The sequence below is a fragment of the Columba livia genome, chromosome 6 (genome assembly GCF_036013475.1).
Source record: "Columba livia isolate bColLiv1 breed racing homer chromosome 6, bColLiv1.pat.W.v2, whole genome shotgun sequence".
NCBI classification, from domain to species: Eukaryota; Metazoa; Chordata; class Aves; order Columbiformes; family Columbidae; genus Columba; species Columba livia.
Window position 1 is genome coordinate 9,038,530 of NC_088607.1, and position 16,083 is coordinate 9,054,612.

The window sequence follows — 16,083 nt, forward strand, 5'->3', positions numbered from 1 at the left end:
CATCCCCCATGTCAAAGGTAAGGAGCCAGGTCTCCCCAGGGAGTACCCCCCAGCCTGGAGATTTATTAGCGTTCCATCAAAGCTAATAAGGTGTATCTCCGGGAGGTGGTCGTTGGCTGTGTAGCTGAGCATGCCTCGAAATGTGCCGTTACACTTAAAATTACGTTAGAATAGACATAATGTCCTTTTTTTCGGAGGAAATATGTCATTTCTAAGGGCCCTAGTTGGAGAGTCATCAAGCAATTACCTATCAGAAATATACAGCGAAGCATTATCATCTACTATTTAGAACCTATATGTGCGTAATTTAGCTTCTTTCTAAAGCAGTGCATAACAATGACAACAGCAGTTAGCATATCAAATTTAATTATTATTTCCACGTTCTTAAAACATGCATTTAAAAACTGGCTACAAATATCACCCAGATGAGAGCAAGGTGATCAAAAATATGGAGAAGAAGGAAAAAAGATTATATAAAGATCAGTGGCAACAAGGAAGTTAATAATTGTTAATCGTGTTGGCAATAATCAGTGCCCAACAAAGTAAAATTAAAATCCCTGGGCCTCTCCTCAATTAGTGAGGATCGGCAGGCTCTGCTGAAGGTGGTAGAGCTGCAGAGATCAACACTACCTGAGGACCTGGTCATTTCTCTCTCTTTTTTTCCAATCTGTTATTTTCCATGGTTTGATTTGGCGGGAGGGTTGTTCTTATGTTATGTCCCTTCAAGCAGCTCATTCAGCTCAATAAGCTTTTAGTTTTGTTTCTCGCTTTCTGGGAATGTGGTTTTACTTTTATTTCTGTTGGAGCACTCTGGCTGTGCCATCTCTTCTGTTGGGGGAGAAGGTCATGGCTTTTATCACCTACAAGAGCTCAAAAAGAGGCAGTTGACTAAGTTGAACATAGATTCTATACTGGAACCGCTGATTAATGTAGATAAGCACAAATGGGAGATAATAAAAAAGAGTTGCAAAGGAGTTGTTGCCATGAACTTTCAAGAAATGCTAATAGATTGCAATGTTACAGCTCTTCTAGCACTCAGATCACCATTACTAATTTTACTCTTAGATGATTTTTATTAATATGCACTTTCAACTTACCTATCATGTCACTATAAAAAAAACCCTCACTTCAAACTTAAAAGATTGGGACCCTTAAAAATAGATACGCTGCTCATCTCAGCATGCAGTTAATTCATAATCCTTGCAATTTCAACATTTCTTTGCTGTAAATCCAAATTAATGCTCACACTCTTTCAAGGGGCGTTTTCATTCTTTTTCTGTTGAGAAAATAGCTTCTTCAACAGATAAAGCAGAAGAGCTATTGGAAATCCATGCCTGTTGTTTTCAGATTTCAAATAATTACCTGGCCTATAGATTAGGTGTGCATGTCAGTTATCGCTACGAAAGGCCAAGTGGGATAACAAGCGCTGTAGACAGGGGGTTGTGTGTGGTTCTTACCAGATATGGCACACAGGACATTGTAAGAATCTATGATTTTCTGAAAATTTTATATTAAGGTCTTAGGCCTGGACAGGCCTACAACTTGTAACTCAACAAAGCTCCTGAAAGCCCCAGTTCGTATCACTGTGGCAGTGCCCACCGTCAGAGGATGTGGGACATTTAAGAAGGGGCAAGTAGCATGTACCCACATCTTGTAATCCACGTGGCTGAATTGAACAAGTAGTCTTTTAATAGCTGGTTGAGAATAAGAAGCAGCTTCTTAAGGTGACCTCTCTTAATGTGGTGGGAATATCCCCACGGTTTTCGTTTCTTTTTGATAAGTCCAGAGTCCCAGCAGGATGGGTGACGTGAGGAACACTGAAGAAGCTTCAGGGAAGGACCATCACATGATTCCAAATCTCATAGTGAAAAAGATTATGGCTGTTAATATATTAGTACTGTTAAATGGATCTGTTCAGTGTCTGGGTACCTGTGTGGTGACGGAAGGTTCTCCCATATAACAGGCAAAGATACAATAAGTTTCTGTGTTACACTTAAATGAGATAAAAATCATCCTTATTTCCCTGACTTGTTTAAGATGAAGATAAATAGCTATTGAAACAGCTTAGGAAAAGTTTTTTTCTTCCTATTACTACAAAATATCGAAAGGTACAAAAAGTCAGAAGGCCTGAAGACCTTTGTAATTTTTCGAGCGTGTTACGTGATCAACCAAGTGCTCACAAAACATAAGACAAGCAAATGTTCATAATGTTCCCTAAGTCAGAGCAAGCTCTGGCTTGTCCTATAAAAGGAATAGGATGGAAGATAATTCCTAATCAGATATACTCTGATAATACACATACTGTATATATACATATATGTACTAATAGTAGGCATGCTCTTAAAGACAAGATGATAGGGACTAGTAATATTTTTATTAAATAAACGTCTCTACTATTAGAGCACTTATCTCTTCCTATGAGAACACTTACACATAATATAGCTTGCCCAGTACCTAGTTTGGGGCAGGTGGCGTTCAACGTTTAGGTAGTGTTAAGTGAAGTCCAGTTGCACTATATGGTATGTGCTCTTCCCTAGTTCATGTTCATAAATGGATGTTTTGTTATCAACTGGTGAGGTTGATCTGGGTTTCCCACATGGTTCTTCGTTTGTCCTCACAAACCACATATATCCAAGCAGCCACTTTTTACATCTGTGCAGCAGAAAAGAGAGATTAGTCTGGCACTGGCTGCACCTAATGCAACTCCCAGTATTCTTACCCGTAGGGATTTGTCTTGGGTATTCTAGCTGTCTGTTTTCAAAGTTTAAAGAACTGCATTATTTTACCCTTGAGAATGGCATTTTTTGTTTACCAGGGAATTAGACCCTTGTGAGTATATCTGCAATGAGAATTGTACCACTGTGGTAGTTAAATGGATGTGATAGATAAATTTGCAGTGATTCAAAGAAGAAGCATCGTGATCTCGGTTGTACTTGGTCAGCCTTTCTCAAAGCCACTTTTACTTTTAGCAGAAAGACCAAATTGGTATAAGTTTGTGAGAAGGATTTCATAATGATATTTTTTTTTTCTTTAGGTAAAGGAGCATAATTTTCATATATCGTTAAGATAATGGAAGTGGCATGTGACATGTTATGTCTGTGTTATTTCAAGCCAGAAAAGTAGACATTTAGACCAGTTTCAGTGTGTTTTCATACAGCATCATGTTTAAACAAGCATAATGCTCAGACCTTGTAGACAAGGCCAAATGAAAAGAACTTAAAGGAGTGAGGAGATTAAATATGCCTTAGAAAGTCTTAGTTTGTTAATGTCACACATCTTCTAAACAAGCTGGAAGAGGGTGTAATATGCATCAGCTTGGGCTTAATTTAATCTCATTTGGAGTCTTCATTGAATTTGGTCTTGTCTCAATAAAGTACTGTATTTGCTATGAAAGAATCAAAACAAGTCTATGAATGAAAGAAACCCTGACCCTACTGAAATCAGAGACAAAAGTCTCATTGAGAGCCAGGATTTCATCTCACATGCCTAGAATTTTTCAGAGGCATTCAAGAGTATTGCAAAGCCCCATAAGATTTCCATGTAACAAAAAAAAAAAAAAGCTCAGAAGTGATGTGCATTCCTCTGCTCACAGACCCTTCCCATAAGGAATCTACCCACCTTCAGAGTGAGTTTTGGCTGTGGTTTTCACAGGTTCACGCTTTCCTTCCCTGAGGCAGGCCTCTGAAATCCAATGCTCTCTGTGTGATAACAATTTTCAGGGTTTTGTGGATGCAGCTGGAAGCTGTGCTCTGGAAAACAGCCGTGCTTTGGCTGCTTCGTGGCTTTCAGTTTTGAGCTACATATCTGGATAAGATGATGAATTCTAGCTTGACAAAACCTGAGTGGGACTTAGGGTATCAGGTATTGTTGAGCTCTTTTTTCCCATGTCTGTTCAGAAGTAGAGTGACAAATTAACAGAAGACTCTGTGTTGTTTGCATATGGGTTTTTCTGGCCTGATTCTGTGGACTTAGCTTGTGAATCCCACAGTGAGCCCAGTGGTGAACACATCAGAAGGCAGCAGGAACCTGCATTACCCTGTGCTGTGTATAGGCAAGCAGTTATATTCCTGACTGCCAGGGGAACCTGCTCAACAAATCGAGCTGTAGGAAATGGGAACTGCCTGATGGAGCACACAGAACGAAAGAAAAAAGGCCTCTGAATTTCATTTCTGAGGCTGCTGTGCTCAAGTGATTGAGTTTTATATTACATTTACTCTGTTATCTCTTGACATCCCCCACTTGCCTACACACACACACAGGTTTGACTTCATGCCAGGTGTGTGGGAGCTAGTTTCTCCTACAGTGTTGGTGACCTGGAGTACTCTTGTTGCTTTGTGGAGTTATCACTAGTTACGGCATATCTGAGATAATATGAGAGACTCTCCTGTGCAGGCGCAGCAAGGAACCCAAATTCAGAGCGTGCACAGCCCCTACTTTGATGCGAAGCCACAAGCAGCCCCTGGGAGGCAGGGACAGGCAGGCAGCTCTGCTTTCACGTGTGCATATGCACGTCCCACAGATGCTGGCATTGCTTTCAGAAATTGTGGGTTACTTTACAGCAGCATCTGAAGCACTTAAGACTTGTTGTTAGAGTGGGCTCATCCGGGATGATCTAATGAGAGTGTAAGTAGATGTGCTGTTCCCTCCTGCAGCGGTTGGAGGTAATGAGGCTGCCGTCCTCGGAAGTGTAAAGGAGAGCGGTTTGTCAGTACTAGTAGGAGTCATTAGGAAGAGAGAGGCTGCACAGGAACCCCAGGAAATACAAACCAACAGAGACATCTGTAAAGCCGGATGATACCACGCTGTCTGCTTTTTACCCTACACATTATACACCATTACCAGATCTCTGTAAACAAATTACCTGCGTACCAGGTACAAGATCAGCCAGCATACATTTATGGATGTGAGCATACTTAGTTGTGTCTAGTTGAGATGAAGAACGGGGTGTAAGAAGGGTTTCTTCCCTGTATTTGTAGTGTTGGTGACAGAGGCATTACAAATTAAACATGTCCACATTTTGATTACCAGTTCCCAACAGGTAAAAGGTGCTCGTGACTCTTCTGTTAAGGCAGTCCACAGGTTAATAAATCCCTTCTGATTCTTCTCTTTCATTGAATATATGAATTGCCAATGGAAGCAGAAAGGCAGAATGACTTGTCTCTTTAAAGGTTACAGATGTTAGAATTAATTATATCTTGAGGCCATCTCAATACTGGTTTGGGTTTTTTTCCCCTATAAAACAATGATTTTGATGAAAAGTGACTCGACATTTCTCAATAGAAACAAAAGATATCAGTAAAATCAGCTTAACGAAGTTAGGTGTTTCAACACAAGTAGAACACAATATTGGAATTGCCAAGTAAAGGACTATAGATGGAGATATGACAATGTAATTTTAAATAATTGTTCACACTGCTTTTCAGAGTTAGTAAACCTAGCACTTACTGTTACCTGACCAGAAGCCAAGCATCGCTGTGCCCAGAACATAAAACCACCACCAACTCATATTGTTGAAAGAACATCATGTTTGAGGGATATCATGTACATTAAATCATTCAGGGCTGAAATATCCAAGTGGTAAATACAGAATTTTGCACATGCCTTCTTCTGGACAAATTTTGTACAGCCATGCTCCCTGAACCGTGCATATAATTTGTAAACCACATATGTGCAGATGGGTTGACTTGTATACTGGTAGAGGCCTCCGTGGCACATCTCTCTTAGTGAGGTTTGTAAAGAGCACTTTTTTCCTCCCTTCTGGTGCCTTTTAGTTTGGCAGGTGACCATTCAAGTGAAAGGGGAAACATTGTGTAAAGAAAACTTCCTTTCCCACCCACCTGCCACCACCCAATATAGAAATAAGAACTGTGCTGAGTCCAAGATTTTGGGTCCCCTAACAGGACACAGGAAACCTGCAGCTGAAAGGAGGCCTGCAGTTTCTTCTTTGTCCGTTTCTCAACCCCTCTCTTTTTTTTTATTCTCACTTTGTTAATCAGCTTTTCTAGATTTTTTTTTTTTAAGCCCTTTTTCATACCTGAAAGATGGAAGTGGGGTGATGGTCCCCAGCTTTTCACTGTTGTGGTCAAGCACAACCATGTAAAAAGAGTGCTTACATGGATGGATTTTGTATGGGCGAGTTTTCACTAGTGTGAAGAATGGCACGAAGTAGAAGGCAGCAACATTATTTTATGGTACACACACAGTCACGTGTTTGGATATCTGGCTAAGTCTTGATGCTTAGGGACCAGCTCTCTTGCCCTGACAGACACGGGAACTTTCAGGGCCATTGGACTCCTGTGGTGAGTTGTTAGGATGCAAAGAAATAGTCCTAGTAAGGGCAATCCTACAAATGGAACAAACCGCATGCACAAAATGGAACTTAAGTTTTTAGACATTAGATTCAGATTTGCTGAGTCAGTAGTGGTGCAGTATCGTCACCAGAGTCAGATTTGACATTGACAGAGATTTGAGGTACAACCAATGATGCAGGTGCATCCACCAAGTGGGCTGCATTGCTTTACAAATTATTTTGCTATATCAAAAATTTCCTACTAGAGAACTAAACCAGTGAAAGAGTGTGTATAGAACAGTTATGCCTTTTGATATGGCCCAAGTGACCTAACAGCTATTTTCCATCTCTAGCTTCTGAATGCTTTTGGTTTAGGGAACTGTAGTAACTGCCAGCATCTGCTTCTGTCTGCTTGAGAGTTGGTTTCATTTTGGGTTTGCATATCAACTACTATGCTCTGTGCCTGCAAATTTAACTCCAAATAGCAGTCTCCGTACTAAATCATTGCCAAGTAACCTTCCATTCTTCTTTTCCACACTGCCCATCTAATCACAGCTGCGAGCGCACAGCTCCTGCCTGCATGCCGTCAGAACGAGTCTGAGCTGCTCAAACCTCAACTCCAGCCTGAACGTGAATTTTTGTCTCTGCAGGAATATCAGGAAAAAAAAAAAAGTCACCAGGGCTACCAGTTCTTGTTATTGTTTGTATTTTTGGTTCAACTTCTTTTCTCCCTGGAGGTTTTGATTCCACCAATTTGTTTTGTTTTGTTTGGGTTTGATTGGGCTTGCTTTTTGTTTTTGTTTTTTTTTAATTGCTCTCCCTTTTCTCATTTTGTTTTCTCCATTCTTTCATTGGAGGCAATGAGCCGTCCAGCGGTCGGAACTCCCCTGTCCCCTATCGGCCCGACAGCCGCCCTCTCACTCCAACTTACGCTCAGGCCCCTAAACATTTCCATGTTCCAGGTAGGAGCTGGCACTGTATGTGTCTCGGTGTCCTGTCACAGTGTAGAATGTAGCCTTTGTAACTTCTGTCTTGTCTCCATCGTTTCATGCTGTTTACCATGGGGTGCACCCGCAGGGTTTGGAACTGCCTGCTCCTGGGCTTGCTGAGAGGAGCAGTGAGTTAAGAAATGAAGGGGATTAATTGGGATTTTTGTTCTCAGGGTCTGTTGATGGCCTGTGAGCTGGTTATGAGCTATGTAGGGCTTGATATTTCTTGTAGTTGCACCAACTGAGCACCGGCATAACTCTGCTGACTTTGGAGGAGTGGGTTTTGATTCACAGTGACATGCAGAAAAGAGTTGACCAGTGAGCCATTACATATGTTGTTTGCTCAATTGTTGTGACTTGTTTCAGTCCTCAACTAAGCAGTTCTAGTTTAGCGTTCCCTTTTTTTCCAAAGCAGGTGAGGATGTTTCTTATTGGGGAGGTTTAGGTTGGACATGAGGAAGAGGTTCTTCATCCAAGGGTGCTGGAGCACCGGAACAGGCTCCCCAGGGAGGTGTCACGTCCCTAGACCTGACAGTGTTCAAGAAGAGACTGGACAATGTCCTCAGACATGTGGTGTGAACTGTGGAGCTGTCATACACAGGGACAGGAGTTGGACTCGATCCTTGTGGGTCCCTTCCAACTCAGGACATTCTATGATTTTACTTGGGTTATGCAATGGCTTGGTGTCCTCAGAGAGACTTGCAGATCCGCAGGGGTTTGTATGCCTCAGCAGTCTTTGTTTTGAAGCGAGCTGTGCAGTTCTTCCAGCCTTGGAGAAACTCATCTGTCTTGGATTTTGATGAGATGAGACTGGTGTGTCCCTAGCATTGGTGACATGCATCTCCTGGCTGCACCAGTGCCACCTGAAAGCCTTCTTATGTCCAGTTATTCTTCAGGTCCCCTTCAGTCATGTATCCCTTTGCACTGCCAGAGGTCACTGCCCTTCCTGCTTCCCTCAGATCTGGCAGATAAACTGTTTGTAGGAACTTATTTTTCAGTCAGCGTGACCTGGGCCTGGCTCAGGTATGCCGGTTTAACTGCTTAAGCTAACCTGGCTCACTGTGACTTGCGTAAGCTGTAGCACACTTGCATGAGTAGCTCTGAGTCCCAGTGTGGAGCGTGGTGGCACAGCTGTCCTCTTGAGCGGGCACAGCGCAGCCACAACCTGCATTCCTGTCCTTAGAGCCCTCTGCGGTAGATGTGCGCAAAAGTCCTGCATGACTACCCTTGAAGTGTTTGTACTTATTTGCTGGTCAAGTAGCTGTACCAGATCACTAACAAGAACCAAATACCTCAGCGTCATGGTGTGCAATGAATTTGCCTGTTGAGTGAAGGGTGGAGAGGTCTGCAGATTTCTAGGGTTAGCTTTCCGTCATGCCAAAGCCTGAGTTGTGTGCTGTAGCGCTTTAATTGAATCTGCGATACACAGCATGTATTTCTACAATGCTTTTTCATCTTTCATTCTAATGTAACGGAAGACTTTTTTACAGGCAGTATCAAGTAGCAAAGTAGGTTTCTGATGTTAATTTTCTAGTTCCCAGTGTCTCGTTTTGGTCTTCTAAAAAGATTTTGACAGATTTTGCACTGTAGCACTAATTTTGGATTAGCTTTTGTATTTGTAGGTGTGCTCAAAACATGAAGTGTTGGTTTGGGTGGGGAGGTAGTTTAGACCGAACTAGTTCCTGTCTTAGATAATTACTTGTAAAAATATGGTATCTTTTGGACATGCTGTAGATTTACTCCATTAGAGTTCCAGGAGGTGTTTTTATTGAGATTTACATTGATAATGTGCAATGTGGTGGGTTTTACATTAAAAAATTACCAAAAAAAAAAAATAGAATCTATCCTTGTGGTTTGAGAATTAGCAGTTAATACTGCATAAAGCATCCCTTTAACTCACGGAGGTGTAGCTATTGTTGACTGTTTAAAACTGTGTCAGGCAGCTATGTTGTCCTCTGGGTTTTGAAGTGATGGTAGCTCACTGCATTCTCCTCTGCTCAATCCAGCCAGTCAGTTGGAAAGAAAATTGAGCCAACATGAATGAAGCACAATTTTCCGCAGAAGTTGTTTGGGGTGGTTTTCCCCAAATGGCTTGTGTCTTCACCATTGAAATGTGTTGCCTGTTTGCATCTCCTCTCTTTTATCCCGCTGACAATCTTCTGAATGTTTAAGATGTTCATAACTAACTTGGATGCATCCACATGTTACAGAATCAGCTCCAAAGGACTTCATGCCACATGTCTTTGACCTTCCACTTATTTTTGTGTTTTCTTTTCTTTAAATAATCTGATTTTGTGTAATGCTAGAAATAGCTTTCTGGCTTTTTCTTGTGCTACATCCTTGATTTGGTATGTCTATTGTTTTAGTGTTGGAATTACCTTTATCTACAACTGAAGTGGTTTTCATATTCCCATGTTTCTGTTTCTTGATTTCACAGATCAAGGTGTCAACATTTACAGAAAACCACCCATCTACAAACAACATGGTAAATGATCTTTCACTTTTTACGTCAAAAGTGGAGTGTCAACTGAATTAAAAGGCATGCAGACTAGTGAAAAGCATTCAGTTCTTACTTTGTAAGCATAAAGAATTAGTAGTCCAAGCTTGAAGCAGCTGGTTTTGCATGTCCTGCTGAGTGATTACGTTTTAAAGCATGTTGTTTCATTTGAATCATATGGTTTACATCTTGGCTATGTTGATATTAATGGCAAAAATTGCCATTAACTGGAATTTTGCTGTCTCTTCAGCGTTATGATGCCTTCCTCTATTTCACTTATTTAAGTTTATGTTTTCAGAATTGAGGTACTGATCATGTTAAAATGGAATAACAGCAGACTGTTCTCTGACAGGGGCTTCATGGGATATCCTTATTCTATACACAGTACAACAATTATTTCAACAGCAAAGGTGGAGATGTTATGATCAGACTGAAATTCCAAATGTACCTGTGGCTTTAAGAATCTTTAATTATTGATGATAATACAGATGACATGTCACTGAGAGGACTGATTTGACTCTCGAGCCCCACGGTACAGCTCAGTGCGCTGTACTTTTTTCCCCAGGTGTTTGGATTCTGGGTTGGACAGCAGTGCTATTGCTCTGATCTTTTTTGGTGTAGATGTTGTTACAGTGACTCTGAACTGAAGCCGATGGCAGGATCCCACTGCCCCACCAGTCCTGAGCACTGCTGAGCACAGTCCCAGTTGGAATGGAGAGTGTTCACTCCTCCCTTCTGCTGTCAATAGAAAACTTGGAGTAGGAGATGGTTTGGGTGTAACGTGGTGAAAGACGGATGACTCCACTTTTTAAAGACTTTGAGTTTGCATCTCTTTGCACACCCCTTGTCCAAAGAAATATCTTTGGGGTTAAGCAGCAGATCCACAGGACTGCAGGGTGTAGGTGAACAGTTGGCCAAGAGCCAGTGAGCTGAGATGATCAGCAAAGCCTGGGGAGTCAAGTCTGTAGTCAGGAGTGCACATTGCAAATAGAACTGCTGTGGTTTTACATCAGGGTTTTTTCCTCTTTCTTTTTTAAGTTTCAAACCATATGCTCATTTTGGAAAAAGTCTTAACATTATTTTTGTTTTGCTTTTATGGTTTTAATGTATCTCCTCACCTCCCATTAACATGTGAATGTTTAACCACTGACATCACCAATTCTAATACGTAAGTACTGTTTGAAGTCATGCTTTTGTAAACTCTGACCAGCTTCCTCCATATCTGCAATTATGCCTAGGGCTTCCCAGTCATAAAATGCCCAGAATTCCTAATGGTATCCAATACCAATGTTCCTAAACTACCCAGAACGTGTTGGATGAGCAACACAGTGCTTCACTTCATGAACAGATGTCTTTCTGTTTAAAGGAAACAAAATATATATATATGTATATTTATAGAGGGGGCAAAAACCTCCGGAATCCTTGTTTCTCATATGATAGCTTCATATAAGAGAGAGGGTGATTTGAGCTAATAGATTGCAGATAAAAGGTAGTTAAGGCTGAGTTTAATGTAAACTGCATCCTATTGGAATTTTTTTAATATCAAGAAGTGAAAGCCATAATGCAAGTGAAAGCCATAATGCACATCTCACTTGCTTTTAAGAGACTTTGGCTTAGACTGAAATCTGAAGTGGATGCCCCACTACTGAGATATTTTATTGATGAGGTTCATTTCATTGCAAGTGCCTTTCCCTGCCAAGCTGATCTGAATGGAGTTTACTATTTATTAATAAACTCACATCTGCTTGTATTACTACTGCATGCTTATAAGCAAGGGCATGCAGCAGAAAAAAAATCCACTCGCTAAATAAACATATTTGTTTCAGATTTCTTTTTGCAGCTTTTCACAGAAACACAGGAAATAATTAGCATCAGTAGAGTTAAAATTAGTGCTGTTCCTCTGAACTATTTGTTTTCTTGCCCTAGAGGGAAGACAGATCAGTACATAAATCTGGTTTCATCTTCACGGATAATCAGCTGTCCTTAAGAGATGCTGGCAAATACTGTTAGATTGAATTTTCTCAATCTTGCCTCATCATTCTAACACTGTGCAATCCTAGTAAAATCCAAAGCTGATTTGGGGTTATTTTGGGGTTGGGGAAGAGGGAGGAGAGGAAGATTTGATTCCAATCTCTTGGCAAGAGAAAGACATTACTCTGCTTCAAATTGCAATTAGAAAAGCAAAACATGAGCATGTTTGCTTTTGAATATAACTTCTTGTAAATTATAAAATTTTGCCAAAATAAGGAAGACCTTTATACTGATGCAAGTTATGACATAGCTAAGTTCCCTGATTGCCATCTAGATGCAGCTGCTTTGGCAGCACAGAGCAAGTCCTCCGAGGATATCATCAAGTCCTCCAAGTTCCCAGCAGCTCATGCACCAGCACCCAACGAGATCCCAAAGATTGAGACGGACCACTGGCCAGGTCCTCCCTCCCTTGCGGCCGTAGGTATGCAAAAAAAAATGATACAAGCAATGCGGCTTAAAAGGTACTGGTAACCAAAGCAGATTAATACTGGAGCTGTAGAAATGGGGAGTGATTGTGTCCACTCCAGGTGTTTGCACCAAGTGCGGTCCTCTGGTGAGACCTCCATGTCTGTGAATTTAAAACTATTGAATCACATTGAGTAGAAGAGGTTTTGCTTAAAAAATGTGGTGTGACACACAAGCCTGACTTCTTTCAGTTATTGTCCATTTAATCTTTTAGTCCTAATCTAATAGCAAATATTCCACAGAAAATATGATTGCTTCCAACCACATGGCTGTTTTCATGGCGAGAAGCAATGACTGATGTGGAACTGTAAATGGACTAAAAAATTCTTGATTTCCAGAGTTATTCTTTCTACAGACTTTGTAGTTTCCTTCTGTGTTGTTGTACTACAGGTATCTTTTATTTAAATCATGTCCATGATCATTTTTAATTTTTGTTTTGCATTTTCCTTTTTCCTCTATTAATTTTTATTGACCCCCATAGCATAAAATGAGCTGTCTAGCCTGGTTCATTTATGAAGTCATGTCTGAAACACTGAAGGTGTTACCTGTTCCAGGCTTCTGTAGATGAGAGAGGATGGTTTTCATCACAATGGGGTTTTCACAGAAGTAGCGGAAGAGATCAGTGACCAACTAAAGGGGCTGCATATGCAGTGGCAATTTTTTGAACATGTCTTTTATGTAGGATTTCAATCTGACAAACATTAAAGTCACAGTGATAACATCTACATACTTGAAAGTCTCCAGACAGTGCTTGTTATAACTACAGCATCATTATACCCCATGTCTGAGGTGGAGCCTTTGTGTGGAATTTTGGCTCTCAGCTCAGTCTCTTGACAGTGAATGACAACTTTTAAATATCTCTAGTGAAACTGCTTTGTATATTGGCTATCAGGTGGTTTTGTTATACCTGAGAAACTAAACAGGACTGTTTGGAAACTATAAAGATAAAAATGTGCTCGTGGACATATTTTATTGAGAAATAAAAAGGCATCATACAAGATTAATCGCTAAAAGCAAACCCACAAGCCCCAGGTTTTTCAGCTGCTTGTCTGGCTTTCTGAAGGTGATATTTTGCTTACAGAGCTAGAATGAGCTCAACTGTCAAAAAAGGGAGTATTACTGGTTTTGCAGTGACAAGTCTCGCAAAAGCCTGAGACACCAAACAAAATAATAAATAATTTAAACACAGTTGCAAAATTTAGTTTTCATTCAAATAAAACATTGAGTTTCTCTAGCACAGGGTTGGTGAATAACTATATCAGGAAAAAATACAGCTTGCAGCAATGTAATTTTCTATGTATTCACGCAAGTGTCCTGGTGTCCAAATGGGACTATTTTTAATGATATTCAAGAAAATAAAGATTATTCAAAACCAGTACATAACTAAAATGTAGGACACCTCTTAGTTAATTACAGCTTTTCCCAATGGATCAAATCAGTTTGCTTCCTTTTAGACTAAAAATAATGCCTTCCTTATTCCAGATAGGAGTGTCCATTTAGCAGATTAATGTAATTTAATTTTCCATTTGAAATGTTAATTCAAATTTGCTTTTCTGAGTCTAGATAAAAATATAAATGTAAATTAGACTTTATGTTTTGAGCCACTGGTACAGTTAGTGGTGCCGTTAAACCCCATGTTTCCAGAAATAGCAATCTGAGCTCCTTTTTGTCTGTTACATTGATTCATGGCTTCTGTATCCAGGACTTGCTTGGTTTGGAACTCATGTACACTTCTTGTTAATTCTGTAAGAAGCCTGATAGCCACAGGGCAGGCTATCCAAGAGAGTTTCTTTAAGAGTGAGTTTTGAAAAGGTCTTTTGAATCCGCCAGAAAATACTGCTTTGTTTGTTCAGTAAATCAAACTGACCAGGACTTTGAAGAAGCATTGAAACGTTCAAGCTGCGGTTGCACTGATACACCAAGTTCTGTCTGTGCTGTGGTTTTCTGGAAGCAGGAGCTGACATGAGGCGCAGATCGAGCGGCAGAGAGGAAGATGATGAGGAGCTGCAGCGGCGCCGGCAGCTGCAGGAGGAGCAGCTCATGAAGGTGGTTATGAGCTTGTCTTTGTGCTGGTTCTGAACAGAATCCAAAAAGCGCCCCTTTGCTTTCTGTAAGCAATTTCTACTGATGCCTTGATTTGATTTTGTTTTTAATTGCCATTTATAGCTCAACTCTGGTCTGGGACAACTGATACTCAAAGAAGAGATGGAAAAGGAGAGTCGCGATAGGTCAGCCCTTTCTGCCAGTCGATACGATTCTCCAGGTAATTTATGTAGGCAATAAAGCTAATAACGAACAGTGTATAGTGAGCACCACGTATACACGTATCAGGCAGTCTCCCAGAAGAGAAGCCACTGGGAAGACAGCTTGATAAGTGAATTGTGGTGTTCTCCTCTCAAAGAGTGGCCTAATTCATTAGCTGGTTTTGGTGAGGGGAGGAGTGCTGGGGTTGTTTTTTAATTAGAATATAAGGGTGATGATTTTCAAGCAATTTTGAGGAGAGAGATTTTCTAATGGAGATAAGGAGTGAGGTAAAATATTCACTGAGTGGTACATCACACACATGCTAATAGGCTGGGTTATTAAATTGCAATAACACATTTTGCTTAAACTGGTGGTTCCTGTCACTGTTTAGTCTCTCCTTCCAGGGACAGAAATCAGCAATGTTTACTAGAGGGGCTGCATGTTCCAAATGCAACCAGTTGGCTGACATTTTGATTGGGTGTATTCTTTTAACTGGGGTTTTTGTGCTAGTTGATTCCTCAAATGTTCTCATTTTTGAGTTTCCATGGGATTTTTCCATTAAAAGATTTTTCCCTTCCTCATTCAACAGCACATTCTTCAGCCTCCAAAACCTCCTCTCTGCCTGGCTATGGAAAAAATGGACTTCATAGGGTAAGGAGATGCTGATTTTGAGAAGCAAAAGGTGGCTTTAATTATCCATGGTATTTATTTCCATATTAACTGTATTGGACTTTCAGTTTGATCAAACTTGCTTGTAAGGCCATCTGAAGTCAGTCAAAACCAAATTTCCCTTCCCACAAACTACATTGTTAAAGAGGCAAGAAAGCAATGGAAGAAACATTGTGAAAATTGAGGTGTGGGGGGGGAAGGCTTGAAGCAAGTTATTACTCCCCATATACCAACCTGCTTGTGAAGTCATAAACTGTGAATTTATGTGCGTGTCCCTCTTTTCCTGTTACAGCCGGTGTCTACAGATTTTGGTCAGTACAACAGTTATGGGGATGTGAGTGGTGGTGTTAGAGGTAAGGCTGAGGAGCCTTTTTATGTGCCACTTCGGTAGTGAACGTGTTTGATCGGTTCTGCCGTTTTACTTTAAGGCTGTGGATGTGGTTACTTTGTATTTCCTTGGTACATTTTAACTTCCTCTGGGAAACTCAACAATTAACTCAAACTCCTCCAATACCTATTAAAGAGTTTGGGTTTATTTTGCTGTGTGGAGCTGATCCTTGTTTATACCAAGGAACTGCTTTAGAATTGGTGCAAATGGAAGGCAGGTTATGTGTATATTATCAGGAATATGTACTGGTTCTGTTACGGTGTTTTCTTCCTCTGAAAATTACATTGCACAGTCTGAAAGAATGTGCCACACAGTGAAGAAAGGAGGGTGGTATCTTCTAATAGCTGTTGCTGCTCATTTATTTTCTTTATGCCTTTGAGCTCTGATTTCAGCATTGCCTAATAAATATTGATGATATTTATGAAACTTTGAGAGTTAATGTTTTGCAGTGGTTTGAGCTGAAAGTCTAGTTATCTCCAAAGTGATATTGATCCCAATGATCTTAGATACC

At 40.6% G+C, this 16,083-nt stretch overlaps 1 protein-coding gene across 12 annotated transcripts in view; it reads left to right on the top strand.

Annotated features, from left to right (window-relative positions):
• ABLIM1 (actin binding LIM protein 1) overlaps window positions 1–16,083 on the top strand; it is a 203,529-nt gene that overhangs the window by 174,458 nt on the left and 12,988 nt on the right. For 8 of the 12 annotated variants that reach the window (XM_065066950.1, XM_065066946.1, XM_065066948.1 and 5 more), the window contains 7 exons: window positions 7,147–7,251; window positions 9,716–9,763; window positions 12,081–12,227; window positions 14,226–14,317; window positions 14,438–14,534; window positions 15,105–15,166; window positions 15,477–15,537. In XM_065066950.1, the coding sequence (XP_064923022.1) occupies window positions 7,147–7,251; window positions 9,716–9,763; window positions 12,081–12,227; window positions 14,226–14,317; window positions 14,438–14,534; window positions 15,105–15,166; window positions 15,477–15,537 (612 nt within the window). The remainder of the gene's footprint in view (window positions 1–7,146; window positions 7,252–9,715; window positions 9,764–12,080; window positions 12,228–14,225; window positions 14,318–14,437; window positions 14,535–15,104; window positions 15,167–15,476; window positions 15,538–16,083) is intronic. The other 4 variants (XM_065066945.1, XM_065066944.1, XM_065066951.1 and 1 more) reach the window with 4 other exon arrangements.